Raw genomic sequence first — 16,976 nt, forward strand, 5'->3', positions numbered from 1 at the left:
AAACAACCCTCTAGGCACATGCTTACTTGTACAGGCCATTGTAGGTGGGTCTGATTCCCTCCTAAAATAGTGCTCTTCACACAGGCAAGATGTGGATGCTTCATCAAGCGTGTAGCTGTGAGGGGGACATTTGCTGCAGGATGGACTGTGGGGTGAAGCTTTGAAGAACCCAGGTCTGCATACTGTGAAAAGAAGAACCACAGGCTAAGCTCTCCCGTCATAAAAAATTAGTCTCTTCACATTTCCTTTTAAAAACATGTCTTCAGCTAGAAAGAAAACAGACAAACACTCGCGGACTATTTGGTTTGAATATTTTAAAACAAGTCTACCCCACTAATAAACAAGGCATGCTTAAATATCCGCCTGAAAAAAGAATGAGAATCTGTTGACTGCCTCTCCCCTAGCATCTGCCTTTGCTGGGTATTTATTTCCTCTGTTAAATGCATGAGAGGTAACATCTTTTGGCTCTGCTTTAGAAAACATTATTGTGTTTGGGTGGTGGGTTTTTTTTTTTTTTTCATTCAGGCTTAGAAAAACAGGTAAAATACATCCTGTGGTTTTTGTTTAAGATGTTCTATACCCAGAAATCAATGTCTCAGCAAACAAATAACAATACAGCGGTTGAGGGAATCTCGAGATTGACAGTTTTAAGACATTGTGATAAGGCTACTTCCCTAGGGTTTTTTCCCCTGAAAACCTGTGATGAATTTTAAAGTACTTTATATAAGACAGATTGCTCTGGGTACAGCCTGGGAAGCATGCTCGCCATTCAAGATATTCCTTTCAGCTCCAATATATATGCACGATGAGGTTCAAAGAGTTTATATGAGAGATATTCATGTTCTTACAAAAGCAATATATTGGCTAAGGCTAGTTTAGGAATTTTTTTATTATTATTTATTTTGATAATTTGAACTGAATGCAGTAATACCTTTTTTTTTCCAGCCTCTTGGAACAAGCACTCTTTCACCTAAGCGAAGATCGCTGCGCTTACTCACCAGTGTGCGCGCAGAGCGACAAGCGGTGACAGCCAGAGGTTTGCATTTATTCACCTTGGCTTTAGAAAAAAGCCAAACGGACCTGTAATTATGCAGTCGGATGCATAATTACAAACCCACAGCTAGCAGGAAGAAAAACAAAGCACGGATATATCCATGGCTCGCTATTTGGACGTACAGAAGTTCCCTGGAAATCAGTCTTTCCATCTGCATTCAGACTCGCCTGGTGGCAAAGGAGAAGTGCTCACAGCAAACAAATTAGTACCGTCCCACTAACAACGCCCCAGGCAGCCACAGCAAGGTCATGTGTTAAAATGCAGCCAGAAGACATGAGGAGAGTTCATCTTCCCCGTAAAGTGCAGGTTTTTACTGTTAATCCCTTTTCCTCCGAAGGACCAAGTAAGATGCTGAACTTGGCAGTACTTCCTGCAGTACCAGAGCCTCCCTCTTGACATCTCCCCTTTCACATCACTAACTTCTTCACCAAGAGGTCAAGACAGACTCTAGCACCTCAACTCGTAACGAAACCATGCACTGCTTTGTTTGGCGCTGAAGCTATTCTGATTTCAGCTCCCCACAGCACAGGGAGAAAATCCCTTGGAATCAACCAGCAAGTCTCTGCTGATGAAGACCACTCATGGCGTGATCCAAGAGCACCCAATAAACCTCCCCAGACCCCACCTCCAGTTTTGCCTGGCCTGAAGCAGTTTCCCTGCTCACCACAGGCTACAAGGTCTCAGCCACGTATCTGCTGCCGCTCCATCCCTGCTCCTCTGCCCGCAAGACGTGCAGAGAAAACCTAAGGGAAATAGGTGAATCCAAAGGTTTTAAAAAACTAACCTCCAAAATGGCTCAGCAGCCAACCATTGCTCCACATCCAGACCGTGAGCCCTGCAGGACACAGTCCATATTTTGTGTCCGCACCTGGATGGCTGAATTTATTCCAGATGATTGCTAAAGGACTTGCTGCAAGCTGTCCTCATGTTTTATGGTATGTTCCTCGGTTTCTTACACGAGTTCACTTATCTATTAGCTTCACGGCTACCTTCAGATGCTGCCCTACCTGCACAGCAGGAATTGTTCTGTACTCCCTGGAGAATCTTCTGGGAGCGGAGACCACCAAACAGCCCCTCTTTGGCCTGCAATTTCTAAATCAAAGCCAAATCAAAACTCACTTGCACACACAGACAACAGACGTGGGGAAATGAAAGCACAAAAACATGCGATATATAACGAGGGCAGCCCACGTCTAGTGTGTACTCGATGTAATTAGCCTTCAAAAAAGGACTTGAATTTATCTCATTATGTCCCATCAAGACGGACAGAAAATCATTAAATCATTATGGCACAAGAGTTTCCTGCGCTTCTATTGTGTGCAAAGCAGCACCCGCAGAGCAAGCCAGTTTTCCTCGACAGCTTTTCAGCAAGGTGCAGTTTGTTACTGGTGGTGTGATACGTAGCTCAGCTTGCAGGGAATGCTTTGTTTTCATGAAGAAGTACACGCCAACTGTTTTACAACACCAATAATCCACGTTTTCATGAGGAATGTGGAATCAAGATGAACTAGACCAGTTGAGGGGAGACCTCGTGGTGGCCTTGGTGACAGCACGGAGCTGGGACAGGGGAGGGTCAGGCTGGGGGTTAGGGAAAGGTTCTGCTCCCAGAGGGTGGTCGGGCACTGGGACAGGCTCCCCAGGGCAGTGGGCACAGCACTGAGCCTGACAGAGCTCAAGAAGCATTTGAACAACGCTCTTAGACACGTGGTTTGGTTTTTGGATGGTCCTTTGTGGAGCCAGGAGTTGGACTCGGTGATCCTGGTGGGTCCCTTCCAACCCTGGCTATTCTGTGATTCTGTGATTTTATGTAATCTGAAGGCTCCCATGGGTCAGATACTTTGTAAACTGGATTTGGAACAAAATAGCCTGAATTCGGGGACACCAACAGCCCGTGCCTTCCATGCACGTACCTTGGGTTTTGATCAGCTATCATTCCACTTCTGACAGTCAACCTTAAAGTCTCCTCATGAAGTATACATGATTTTATTTAAAATTACATGGGTGTCTGGGGTTTAATTTCTAATTAAATCTTATTTTAGTCTTATATTTTTATCTCAGTATTTCTAATTCAATGGTTCTTCAAAGGCTACACAGAACTAGCACAGAACGGCCATTCATTTAATAGCGTTCTCTCTCTTCTCAAGGGGCTGGGAAAAGGAGGAGAAATAAGACAAGCCTAAATTTCCCCATAATCTGCTGGAAGCCAGCTGACAAGAAATGAAATAGTGTCAGGTTGTTAATGACATCTGCTTCTTTCTTTCTAATATTAAAACTGATAACTCCTTAACTGATTAACAGCCGCTGACGTGTGAAAATAGTCTCTAAATGAAATTTGTTGCTGGAAAAAAAAAGAATATTTTTAGATGCAGCAAACGTGCCATAAACAACCTGCTGGTGTTAGGTGGGACGTGTTTCTGTTAGTAGCGCATCCATTATCAGCAAATTCATTTCACTTTTTATTTTTAGTAGCAACCACAAAAACTTGCAGGCATAGAGCTTTAACAGCCGTGCAGCCTCTGGCTGCTGGCACACTTCGGGACAGGCCAGCAAGGGATCACTGCAGGCAAGGACAGCAGCAGGAGCTCCTTGGGACAGCAACGGCACGAGCTGGTTCCTCGAACTGGCAGAAACTGGGTCTTATAACTCGTATGGACATGAGAGGAATCACTGGGACTCTGACAAGACAAGCTGCCCTCTTCAAACAAGACGCTTAACTTTTATGTGCTCCGTCAGTACTAGAGACTGCAAGTACCTGCGAGTGGAAAAAAGTCGGCAGAAGCAGCCAGTAACATCAAACAGCTGGTACTACTTAACAGAGATTATCTTCTGCAAGCCTTAACATCAAATGATTTGCAGCTGCAGCTCTGTAATCATCCCCGAGCTGCAGCTGAAGGCTACAAGCAACGTGCAGGGCTTCCTTCCTCTCTGGCTGCCCCATGCCTTTGGGGCACGCTGGCCCTAGGCGGTGGCACCCAGCAAGCACTGGAAGCAAGGACACCACCTCCGAGCATCTCTGTGCGCCCAGGAACTTAACACGTACGTGGCCACATCCGTAAGAAGCATCACCTTCAATGCAAGGAGCTCTCAGCTATCACAACATCAAATTAGTATTATACAGAAGTTAGGTCTTGTTCCCTGCTGGGAGAAAAGCTAAGAAACAACCCCATAAAGCCTTGAAATCCCGGGAGAGATGAGAAAGGTCCAACCTATTACTCCCTTTGCACTCCTGTAATTCTGGAAGGATAAGCTTGCAGTACTTAAATGCTTCAGATCAGTAAAGTGACTTTTCGTATATCCCAGAAAATCAAGCTCAAACAGGACTTACCCCTTCTCCCTTGCGGAGTGCCAAATTAGTCTCCGAGGTAATCAGAAACTACCAATATAACTCATAAAGCAGGGCCACTAATCCATAATGCTAAAGAACGGACTCTATGAAAAATGAATGAGGATAAGAACATCTAGTCTAAACAGTGCACACGTTATCTAAAACCTCCATTTCCTTCCCAAACTACCTCCTGCCCAGGAGCAAACCACAAACTCCTCCAGTTTCTCTCTCCCATGCTTTAGACCGATTTGCCTTTTCAGACTGCAAACTTCCTTGGGCTGGGCCCATCCACATACGTGCAGGGAAGTGGAGCAGAGCTTAAATTATCATGGCTTTTAGAAGAGACCACGGCATGAACATGCAGAAAACTCTGCCCCACAGATAAAACCGAGCTCTGCAATCCAGGCCTGAAACACCAGGAGGATGCGTTATGTGTGTTCAGCAGAAAGGAGAGCGGCTCTGTAGCTCATCAACTCTGCCTTCATTAGCACATCACTCCAGCGCAGGGAATATGCCCTGAGAGTTGAAGGATTTGAGCAAAAACAAGCTACAAACAAACCGAGCCCTGCTCCAGTCTCTGGAGCTGCCGTGCCTTGAAGCGTCTGCACCGAGAAGAGGGGCCTGCTGCCTCTTAGATGTGTCCAAAACCTGAAGAAAAAGGGTTTAGCGAGGTACGTTCCTTACAATGTGGAATCAATTAAACTGCTGAGTGGCTCCGAGCCTCAGCCTGTGCTCCTGACATGCTCTTTTACTTACCAGACAAAACAAAACAAAAACACAGCAGACTGTCTTCATGTTTCCCGGCGAATATAAACAGATGATCTCTGCACTCTCCTGAAAGTATTCAAGAATTACACAGGGGGGAAAAAAAAGAAAGAGCCGCCAATCGAGCCTTTTCCTGCAGAATTTACAAGCAGGCTCCCAAGTGCTAATCCTGCCCTTCCTAACAGCTCTCCTTGAACTGCAGGCTGACACCAAAATTGCTGCCAAAGCTATAAAGCTATAGAAAATGTGTAAAATGCCCTGATTATATCTCCTTTATTAAGGAGATTATATCTCCTTTAGGGTTGGTCTCTCCGCCTGCAATAGCGCTATGTTGCTTCCTGCAGCACGCCTTAGGGATTTGAAAGGAATTAAATAAATACCCACTAATAAAACACTGCAACTCAGAGCTGCCAGTTTGCCTGGATCCTGCAGGCTTGCCAGCGTCCTTCGGCAGCTCCGCCACCGCAGCGCAAGACTTGCTGGAAGTCCTTTGAAACAGGTTCCTGGAGCTTGCCGAATAAATGGGTCATCAAATATCTTGGCACCTTGAAGAAAGTCTTGGTACCTTACCTTGAAGCAAAGCATAGGATAAGAATTTATTTTTTATTTTTCCTAGGCCAATAGAGTGCCTTCTGATGCTGTTTGGTCCGAGTCTCTTCTGAGGCTGAGTTGCCTCTGCTCTGCACTGGAAGGAACTCCAGCTCTGAATACCAAAACAACCTTGAACACTAGACCATAAATCAATTAGTACTTTCGCTTCTTCCCCTTGAAATATCACTTTTTGTGCCACGTGACTCGCCAAATTGTCACACGGCAATTTATGACAGGAGCGTGGCTGCTGGAAAGCAAAGAATTAACTGCCACTAACAACATTAATGCCTTCCTTCTAAATGGTGTAAAACTTCCTCACGTGACACTGCTCTGAAAAATTCATCAAACTCCCAAGTCAGCCACATTTGCAAGCCATAAAGTTAACTTGAACACAATACATTTGAAACTGCTTGTGATTACATTAAGGCTGTAATGGGCCATATTTCTGCACGTCCTGACTTTGCTGCAAAGAAGATTTGGAAGCGATCAGAGAGGCAAAACCCGAGTCGAGCCTAAACTCTCAGCAGTGTGATGGAGGAGGAGGAAAGGAGATTTATCCTGGGATATGTGGAAAAACAGCGCTATCAGTTGGGTTTTGCCCCAAAATAAGAAGAAACTATGTTCATCTTTCCTTAGACAGCAACTGCATGTTCTTGCAAGCCATCTGTGTGCACGAGGGCTTTTTAACTCTTAGAAGCTGATTTTATATGCGACACCTTTTATACCACTTCTGTCCTCTGTTTCCATTTTTGATAGAGCTGGAAGCGTGTGTGACCGCGAGGACAGGTCCAGACGACTGCACACAATGTTTAACTGCCTCTCTAACATTTGCAGTTACCCCTTGTTCCCTTGTGTGACTCCATCTCCTTGGCCCCCGGGCTGGTGCTGCCAGCTGGCTTACCTTGGGTGCTCCAATGCCCAGGAGAAAGCTCCCCCTGGGCAGCCCGGAGTGCGTCTGCAGTTCTCACACCTGTTTGGTTACAAAATGCAACCCAGGACAGCCTCGCCGAGCTCCAACTAGCTAGCTTATAGCAAGAAAAGGCAGTCCACATCCTCTCACTGCAGCCTCTCTGACAGCTATAAAAATATCTATCTCCATAAATCTCCACATCTATAAAAATCCGTGCATCTTTTCTTTGTTCTCTGAGGTGTGAGACTAAGATGCGCTTAAATTATGCTTAAATTACTGTCTCTCTTTTATAATGAAGACAAACTGAAATCATTTTACTCCCTTAAACAGAGGAAGCGATGATTTACAATGCTGCACCTAGGGGAAAAAATACAGTTTAAGATACAGGGGAAGGCAGACAGATTTGTTCCTGCACACTTGTAAACATAACTCGAGCCGCCCAGCTCCACGAGTAATCCAAGAGGCACCAGGCGCTGTTTGGGGGGCTTCTGCACAAAAACACGCAGCCTGGCGTGTCCTTTGTTACGTGCACGGTAGCTTAAACATCCCGCCTGCCCTGTGTGCTGAGCAAGGGGCAGGTTGATGGACAAGCTGCAGAACTCCCCCGAGTTCAATAGCGGCGCTGGCTGAATAGCAATAACAAGCATCATCCCTGATGGCAACAGGGGGACAGGATCTAACTTGAAAATGATCCAGCCCGAACCTCCCCACGCACACGTGTACGCATATCACAGACACCAATGCGAAGACCAGTCGGTAAAACCTCCTGGAAAATCGGGCTCTTCCAAGCCACAGGGCTGCTGGCACAGTACTGCAAAGAGGTTTTCGGTCTCCTGATTCAGTTGGCCATACAGATCTGGAGCCTGGCCAGAGAAAGAAAGATTCTCTAATTATGCTGTGGTTAGGACAATTGCAACCAATTATGGTTAAGAAATATGACATTTGGGAGGATTTATTTTGATGATTTATGTCATGTGTGTTTACCCCACCAACATTTCAAGGTTTCAGCCTCAACTAATAGGCTGTACGCACACTGGCAGTAAGGAGAACTAAAATGCTAGAAGCATTTCCTTCTGGTTGACTCCACCTTGTACAGCTCCATTTGTATGGACAAGATTTTCAGGTGGTGTAAAAATTAGCATTTCTTTCATCGCCCTCTTTTAACGCTTTGGTCCACACTAAGCATCACCACAGATTGGCAGGTGCTGCCAACACCTCAGCGAAAGCATCCTCTGAAAGCCTGCCTCAAATGTTTAAGGGCTTGTTTGCTTCTAGCTTTATGATCATCTGTCTCGGGAGGTAAATTTGGTAGGACTGGCTGTAGACAATTTATTTTAAAATTGTTTCTCTCTGTAATTTATGGCTGAGCATATGTCACTCCAGACACATCTATTCAAATTCCATCAGAGGGCGACGTAGATGGATCTTTTACAGTCCTTCTGACAAAAGATAGGAAGGATTTATCCAGAGTTGCCTGGACTAAGTGTGCTAAATGGGTTCGTGCACATAAAAATGACTCATGGGAAGTGTATTTGCAAATCGAAGATTCAGGCGACGCTGGCTAATTCTGCGGCATGTGGGCAGTGCTTTCCACACACACATACCCAACAAAGTCAGCATGGAAACATCAAGCAGCTTTCCCACCACATTCAAATACAGCACTTTGTGACTCCAGTTTAATTAAGACGACACCAAAATACTTAAGTTATTTGTTAAGTTGACTCAACTGCTCCTCTGGGCCAGACAGACACTGCAAAACTTCACAGTTCATCTGCCTCACCAAATAACCCCACCGAATGGCCCGTCTTTAGGAGCAAGCTCAGTGAAGGGCAGCGGGGCATCGCCAGCTCGTGTCATGCCAACCTTCCAAGCATTTCTTTGAGCTCGGATCCTGCAGCAGCAAGAGAATTGCTTCATTCACTGAGAGCTCCCCCATTTCTGGAGGAAAAACTGCTCACACCCAAGATAAATCAATACAACTTGATGCTTCGGGTGTCCTGGTTTTGCAGCCAGCCACAACACCATTTGGGCGGGCTGCCTGATGGCTTTTGGATGCTGGAGTTGGACCATCCTTGCCGTGAACTGTGCAGCAGCGATGCTGGTCATTCTCACAGCCCGATTTTGAGCTTACAAGGCTTGATTTATGGAGATTTCATTCTGAAATTATTGTAAAGGGGATACTGTTGCTTAATTGGCTCTCTAGCTATATCCAGAGAATAAGCAGTGCCTACATAATCCTGTTTGCCCTGGAAATCCAGCACTGTATTCGTAATTTCTGCTGTGTTCCTGCGCCCTTGCATTGCATCAACTTAAGCAGTCTTCCAAAGGCTGGTTAGGCAAAAAGCAAGGAGTCTGCTTTGCAGAAATCATTCACATTCATTTTGTTCAGGAAAGACCAGAAGACAACAAGAGGAAAAAAAGAAAAGAGGGAGCAACTGGCACTGGCACGAGGGCATGGTGCCCTGGATTTGCCATGCTGGAGGCTTGGCATACCTATACCTTACAAGAGAAGACCACAACCCGCTCATCTTCGTGTGCCATACAAGACCAGCCCCAACAGCTTTCCGTCCTTCAGGTCATCTTCCAAGCCTTTTTTCAAAGCTTTGTCACACGTGAAGGCACCTATCCTGTGATAACCAGCGGGTGAGGGTGGCATGGGAGGATGCTCTGCATCCTCTCAGCAGCCCTGAAAGGTAGAGCACGCACCAAGAATCAGTCTTGTCGTGAAAAAAAGAGGTTTCTAGCCTTTGTGAGAAGAAAGCATGAAAACCAACACCAACAGCTCAACCAGCAGAAGGCAAACAAAGAGCCCAGTGTGCCTCCTCTATTTGAAGAGGTACACTTGGCACTGCGAGATGAAATGGGGGTTTCCTGACCTAAGCAGGACTGGTAATACTTTTTCTCCCTGTCATCTCTTGACCTCCCCACTACCCAGCCACGATTACACACACAGTACCCACTTCTGATGGTTTTTGGTGTGTTTTTTTTTCAGATCCACTAAAGAGCAGCTAAAAACTCCTGAGGCTCTAACACTTGGCCAAAATACTATTCACCCTTTTTTTGTTTTTTAAATAGAAGTTGCACAAGTGGCAGAAAAACTGGGTTCATTACTCTGCACAGAAATTCTCCTGTCACCCAGGCAAATTTAAAAATAAATAGTTGCAATTAAATGTGTTGCTACATTATTTATGTAGATGCATTTAATTTGCAAAAAGCTGCTATAAAATATTCCCCTTCAACAGGAGGGAAATTTATTGCCCTCTTATTGTATACTTTCCTCTCCCTGCTCAAATGTATGGTGCTCCCTACCTATTTTTTTTTTTACCCCTGTGTTACTTAACACATCATTTTCCGGCCACTGTTTCTGCTACTTCTGTCTTGAAAGAATGAGGGACACAATCCAAATCCAACTGCTTCTTTTCTTATTGATTACTTGCAAATAGGCTGCTGGATGATTGCTGGATAGATAATTCCACGATTTCCCTCGCAATGGAGGACCTCTCCTCAGCATTTTGCTCTTGCAGCTGCTGGGTAAATGATACACACCAAGACTGCCCAACGCTTCAGAGTGCATATTAATTCTGCCAGGATCTCCCGACACTCTGAAGAATTGCTAATTTAACAGCAAACTGTGAAATTATTTTTTCCTTTCTTTATTAATTGCTGTGTTATTTGAAAGTGACTTCACTGCCCTGATCGTCCTTCTGTGTGAAGAACAGCGGGCACTCCGTCCTGCCACGAAATAACGGGAAGCTTTCTCCCCAGCAGCCCTTATATTTCTCACCACATATAAATATGTGAAACAAGCACTAGTAAAAATAGGTTAACTTGCTGCAGGTGTTCCTCTGTCAATTTATCCAGGTGATATTAGCAAAATCTGACAGGGAAGCAGAGTGATATATTTCACTTGCGTCTTGACATTTTGATTCTGTTTGTTATAGTATGTGCACGGATCTGGCTTTTTCTCCAGGACCTCTATAGCTGTCAGTCTGTGCAAACAGTATTTGACAGGATGTCCGTTTAGCAGGATGGGAGGGCAAAGGAAAAAAAAAAAAAAAAAAAAAAAGATTGCTGGAGAGACCAGGTATATCTGGGTAAAGCTGCACTGCAGTGCAGAAATAGATGCTCTTCACATACTGAGTAACTTGAAAAAAAAGAGCAGCTTGATATGCAGGATCTGAGGCAGCTTGCATCCTTTAATCAATAGCTCCTTCAAGAAAGGTGGCCAAGAATAATATAAATAGAAGGTAGAGGGGAGAGAAGGCAAAAGGCCAGCACAGGAGAAGACATCAAGAGCACTGTGCGCTCAGCCACAGGAAGATATTTTGGCTGGTCTTCTTTCTTTTCTTTCCTTTTTATTTTTTTGAAGAGGAGAAGAAAAAAAAAAAAAAAAAAAAGCCAGCTCTCCTTTGCTCTTGAGAAATTGGATTTAAAATAAAATCCAAATAGGAATTTTGCTTTCCAGGGCTGCCCTTCTCTAGCCTGACGAAAGGATCAGAAGGCAATGAAGCTGTCTCATCAGGCATTAATGCAGGAAGATGCTCTGCTTAGGGAGTCCCAAATTTAGAAACCTTCAGCTTGTCTCCCCACTGCAAAGAAGCTGCTTTGGATCAGAAGCACTGGAGCTACAATGAAATACATTAAGAATGAGCAGAAACGAAACAACAGAAAATGAATATAGCATTTAAGACAGTAATAGGAGTTTAGAGATTTATGATAACTGGCTGGTGAATGAAGGTAACAAACGAATTCTGAAAGTCTGCATAATTCCTGCATCCCTGAGAGAGTGTGTCAAAGATGGGTTTAAGAACAGAAGTAGACATATAACTCAAGTTATCCGGAGTTTTAACCCGATCTTACCTTTCAGCACATGCTAAAAGCACCACAGGGCCTCCACGCAGAATTGGTCCCAACAGTGCTGCCTACAGCCCTCTCTTCTCAAAGGTCATGCAGACCAAAATGCAGTTTGCACAGCACAAAGCAGGCGAGGAGAGACCATGGCCCTCTCCTTGCATCCAGCATCCCTGTAGCCTGCATGGGACCATCGAGGTGCCATCCAGGGCACTGATGAACAAGATGAACCAGCCCTCCCACAGCTACACAAGAGGCATTGCCACACACGCAACCTACAGCTCAGTGTAGGTCTGCAAATGAGTTGCCAGGCCAAAAAAGGAAAGACTGGGAAAACTGGGAAAAAGTCCGCGTGGAAAAAAATACAAAAATAACTCAAAGACAGACATACCGGATCAGTTGTGCATGTATATCACACTCCTTGAGTCCAGCTGTGGTAGAAAGCAGTGAAAGGAGACCTCAGCCTGCCAGGCAGTCGTGCCCTCCTTCCCTCACCGTTTCAGCAAAGAACAAAGTATGCATTACCAAAGCCTTAAAGTGCTTACAATTACTGCCCCAAACCCAGTAATCTCCACTGATGTAGGTAAATTGCTGACCCCTCTATCACAGTTATTCATGATGCAAAAACCTTGGGTTTTCTCTGCAGCTTAATAAAACCTGTGGGGAATCGGTGTAAGGCTTTCATTCGTTATAGCTAGCCTTTAATGTTGAAGTCTGGATTTCCTGGAGGGGAACCGAATAGTTTAGAATAATTAGTGATTTACATATAGAGTTGTCAACAAAGATACACAGCATTAAGTTACTAAGATGAAGGGTTCCACGTTCTCGGTTGCTACTTTTGGTTTGATTTGATTTTTTTAAAAAACTGACACATCTGTATTTTAATTCCACTCACATTCTGCTATCGCTAGTAAAGTGGCCTGAAGCGGACAGCAAGAAGAGAGCACTAAATCGAACGCTTAAATCACTTCTTCCTCAGTTCTCTGGCAGATTTAAAGATCAGCCTGGCACTAACGCATTCAAATAATATACTGTTGGACCTGACACAGCAGAGAAACTCTGCTTCAAATCACACAATAGTCCAGGTGACTGCACAATTACAATTAACCTCCTGCCCACTGTGCCTAATGACAAATGATCATGTGAATGATAGGCTCAGGAAAGGGCCCAGGTATCAGGAAAATGATTTCTGATTCTTACATATTTAAAAAGCCATTTTCAGTTCGGAAAAAGCCAAGGGACACTAATTTCAGTTTTGCATCCAAAAGAAATTAATAACCCTTGCTAATACACATGCAGACATAAGCACATGCTGTCAGCTTTCTAGCAGCAAGAGGCATGCATCTCAGTCTCCTACTGCCACAGTGCTGTAATCGGAAAAGTACTAATATCCTGCACTGCCATAAATCTCAGCCCAGACCAGAGAACATGAATTTTGTCTGTGTTGGATTGTTGGATTAAAAAAAAAAAAAAAAAAAAAAAAAAAGGTAATCTTCCCTCAAAATAGCACACAGTATTTTTTGGCAAGTTTATGGGGCCCACGGGGCTCCCATTACAAAGTCACTAACTGGGAAGGTACCTTATGGCATCCCATCGTTTTTTGTGCTTTTCCACTTTATGCCCCTCATCATCTATTTACCTCGTGAGCTCTCTTTACCAGGGAACATCCTTTCTCTGTTCACACTGCACCTTTTTGAGTACACAGAATTACGTTCCAGTAATTTTTCCTCTCTTTAATGAGCAGGGAAGGTGGAAGGACAGCCAAGTCTCAGGAAGAGCCAAGGGCACGTGTTTTCTTTCCCGTACCTAGCTCTAATGGGAAAAGTTGATTTGTCCCCAGCTGCTAGAAGTTACTGCCCCCCAAAAACCGCCAGCAGAACAGTTTGAGCTCCCCCTTCCTAACCTGCTTCAGCAAAGCAAGCTCATTAATTTAAACGATTTAAACCTGCCTGACATCACTGGAGAAAAGCCTCCAAAAACATCCTAGAGCAAAAAGGTTGTATGAATGTACATCCTCCACAAACATCGCCACCATGTTGCATTAAGCAGCCATTCAAAGCACCACAGGCTGGGTATACGCTTGGTGTATATATACATACATTTATATGTATGGTACACGCTCATGCAAGTTCTGTTTTTGTAAATCAGGCATTTTCTAACACATATGTCTCCTGAGAATGACAGAGGCAATATTATGGACATGTCCCTCCAGCTGTCACCACTTGAGCCTGAAAGCTGCAAATTACTCACGCATTGCCAAGATCTCTTCCGATGCAAAGCCAACTTTTATGTCCTACCTGCTGCAGAGTGAAAGCAGGCAGCAACCAGACACATGGGTCGTATCCTCAGCAGGCAATACTGCATTTTGATAAGCATGTGAGGGTTTGGCCCACAGCTTCAGAAAAGCTGAACCCATCTGTGGCTCTTTCTAACCTGTAGGCTCCTCCTGCAGAGCATTTTGTGGTATTTATCAAGTCACACGCTGACCTTTTTCACAGTAGCTAATCATAGACCTAACACAATTAGTACACAACCCTGATAATACAGAGCATGATGCATAAGGATTTCTATTTGCAACGTCTGTTTCAGCCTGCCTTCACATGTGTATAGTCTACTTATATAAAAGAAATAAATACAAATATACTGTATTCGGGCAATTTAGTGTGATGGCTGATTAGGGAAACATTGCTTCATGAATTCTGAGCCATGACATTTCCACTAATCTTCCCATTTCAACAGCAGGAAAAGGAATGGCTTTCATATCTCCGTGCTTATCATTTTCAAGCTGAGTATATTATCTGGTAGTCTCTGGATTTACCCGATAGCTCTTAAAAGGCAAAATATACCACCACGGTCTATGAAACTTATGTGTGGCTTACTCTCAGAGCTGTATGTCATTCTGAAGATGAACAAATGTAGAAACTAGCTCTCATCTTTTTTAAAGTATGTCAAATAAATAAATAACCAGATTGCTATCTGTTATTTCCCTTCAATGAGATTGCTGCTTAAAAGGTTATAAACGATGACGTTTTCGCTTTTGCAGAAGGCTATGCATTAAACTTCTCATATCTCCTTGCAGGCATCAAATACAATCTGTTTGTTGTCAGATTTCTTGAACCTGCTCTTCTGCAAGGCCCCCAAATGTAAGAGCTACTACTTCCCTACATGCAGGTTTGCCCCCAAGAGACCTTACCTTGCAATCCTTGCAAGCATCTCACCTTCTAATCCCCAGCCCTGCAGACATTTTAACACCTAAAATGAATAGTCATGAGCTCCTCTGCTGCAGTTTCTAAGTTACAGATTTAATTTTGTGTTAACTTGGGGTTTCTCCTGGCTCCGTTCTCCAATTGGTGTGAGCTTTTGTGTGCTAAGACACTTTGTGACCTACACTCATATCGGGCTGCTCCCAAACTGTAGCACATCACATACAATGCTTGCACACCCTAGGATACAACCTGTTGAGCTCTGATAGTGGGGTGAACCAAAATCCTTGGTATCATCACAAAAAAACAACTTAGTCCAAAAAGCTGCATGCCTCATCTCATCTCTTCTTTGCAGTCCTCCTTTCCCCCAGAAGACTTCATTTCAAGCAAGTTCGTCCATACTGACATCTTTGTCAGCACATTAACATCAGGAGGAAAAATAAAGGAATCCTAAACCCTTCTCAGGGGAGAGAAACATAATCACAGAATGGTTTGGGTTGGAAGGGACCTTCAAGATCATCCAATTTCAATCCTTCTGCCACAGGCAGGGACAGCTCCCACCAGACCAGGTTGCCCCATCCAGCCTGGCCTTGAGCACCTCCAGGGATGGGGCACCCACACTCCAGGCTGAACCACCCCAACTCCCTCAGCCTGTCTTCATAGGAGAGGTGCTCCAGCCCTCTGAGCATCCTCGTGGCCTCCTCTGGGCTCACTCCATCAGTCCCATGGCCTTTTGCTGAGTGCTGAACACGACACTCGGGCGGCATCCCTCAGGATGGCATCCCTTCCCTCCAGCATGTCGGCTGCCCCACACAGCTTGGTGGCATCGTGCTGAGGGTCATACAAAACAGCTCTGGGGGAGATGAAGCAACACAAAGACGTACCCCAGGAGCACACCTACCACACTCAACACCTCCGGGGTTTTCCATGGGGCCAGGCCTGAGCAGAGGCACAGCTGCTTCACCCCATGCATCCACCCCCAGTGCCACCACCTCAGCTGCTACCAGAGCCTCTGCCATCATTCGGTGAACTACAACAATCCTGCTTCTGCTCCTCGTTCTGTCACAACACACACACAGCAGCCTGTACGCTCTAATATATTCAGATTCAACCTGTCTTTGGAATTTGCTTTCCCAATAGCTGTCACGCTTGAACACTTGTCAGTTGTCTCAGATAACCACATATTACTCTGATGTTCGCAGCATAACCTAGAAATTCCCTACACAAACTACAGGGAATTCTGCCAATTCTGAGCTAAATTAACTGCTTATCAAAGACAAAACTGACAGATTTTTTTTTTCCATATGAATCCATGGGCTTACCGTTTCCCAGCCCTGTAATGCTACTTAGCTTCTTCATGATCCATGCATGAGGACCTTTAGATATATCATTTCAGCTTAATAACAACACAATTACAACCACTTAATGGGTTTAAGGGAACAGGCCTAGCTTCATTTCCAGAAGGAGCAAGGAGAAGCTGCATGCTCTGCTAGCAAGGCGTAAACAATCAGCCTGCGCTCGAGCCCTCATTTATTTGCTTATCCTGAAATTGCCTTGCGCACCAGCACGAAGAGGAGGGCTTAGCTCCGATACAAGCTACTCATGGCACAGCCCATGGGGCTCCTTTCCAAGTTCGGATGTGGCTCTTCCCTTGCCTGCACCCGGATCAATACCACCACAGCTCGCGGTGCCCGAGGTTATGGAGCTCCAGCAGCACAGCTTGCTTGTTCGGATGGAGTGAAATCAGCCCTCTAGGTTGCAATTTGGAGGTTATCTTCCAAGAGCTACAATCTCTTCTCCATAAACCACAGTTCTAACAAGCTGCTGTTAGAGCCCTGGATAAAAGCTAGCACAAGGTGTGCCTCCTAAAATCTCCTTCCTCCTTGCATATTTCAAATCTTTTCTCTTTGAAACTGGGGGTTCCTCTTAATAAAAACCAAACAAACAAAACAACAACAAAAAAAATCAAGCCAGGCAGCAGTGTGTAATGCCCCAAGACACAGAGTTTTCTCAGTATTTAAATGCAAAAGCAGTTTGGCTTCTGTGCCTCCAGGAGAGTGACTCACCCCACAGACATGAGGATGTGAATCCTTTAGGTCTGAGGGACACACTATGGGTCCCAGAGGGTCACCGAGAGCAGCCCTATGCACGTGGCAGCCCAAACCTCTGCTCAGCTGCCCGCCCACAGAGAAGTCAGCATCCGACTCCAGACAACCAAATAGCAGCTGCATAGCCCACTGCGCTCTTGAACCATGCACAAAGCATTTCCCTCCCAAT

At 44.9% G+C, this 16,976-nt stretch overlaps 1 protein-coding gene across 7 annotated transcripts in view; it reads right to left on the reverse strand.

Annotated features, from left to right (window-relative positions):
* The window catches only part of EPHA5 (EPH receptor A5), a 189,610-nt gene that overhangs the window by 91,108 nt on the left and 81,526 nt on the right, over window positions 1-16,976 (reverse strand). For all 7 annotated transcript variants that reach the window (XR_004253209.1, XM_032186378.1, XM_032186376.1 and 4 more), the window contains exon 4: window positions 27-182. Coding sequence is in view for 6 of the 7 variants with exons in the window: in XM_032186378.1 (XP_032042269.1) it covers window positions 27-182 (156 nt within the window). In the remaining variant the exon portion in view is untranslated. The remainder of the gene's footprint in view (window positions 1-26; window positions 183-16,976) is intronic.

Source organism: Aythya fuligula, chromosome 4 (genome assembly GCF_009819795.1).
Source record: "Aythya fuligula isolate bAytFul2 chromosome 4, bAytFul2.pri, whole genome shotgun sequence".
Taxonomy (NCBI): Eukaryota; Metazoa; Chordata; class Aves; order Anseriformes; family Anatidae; genus Aythya; species Aythya fuligula.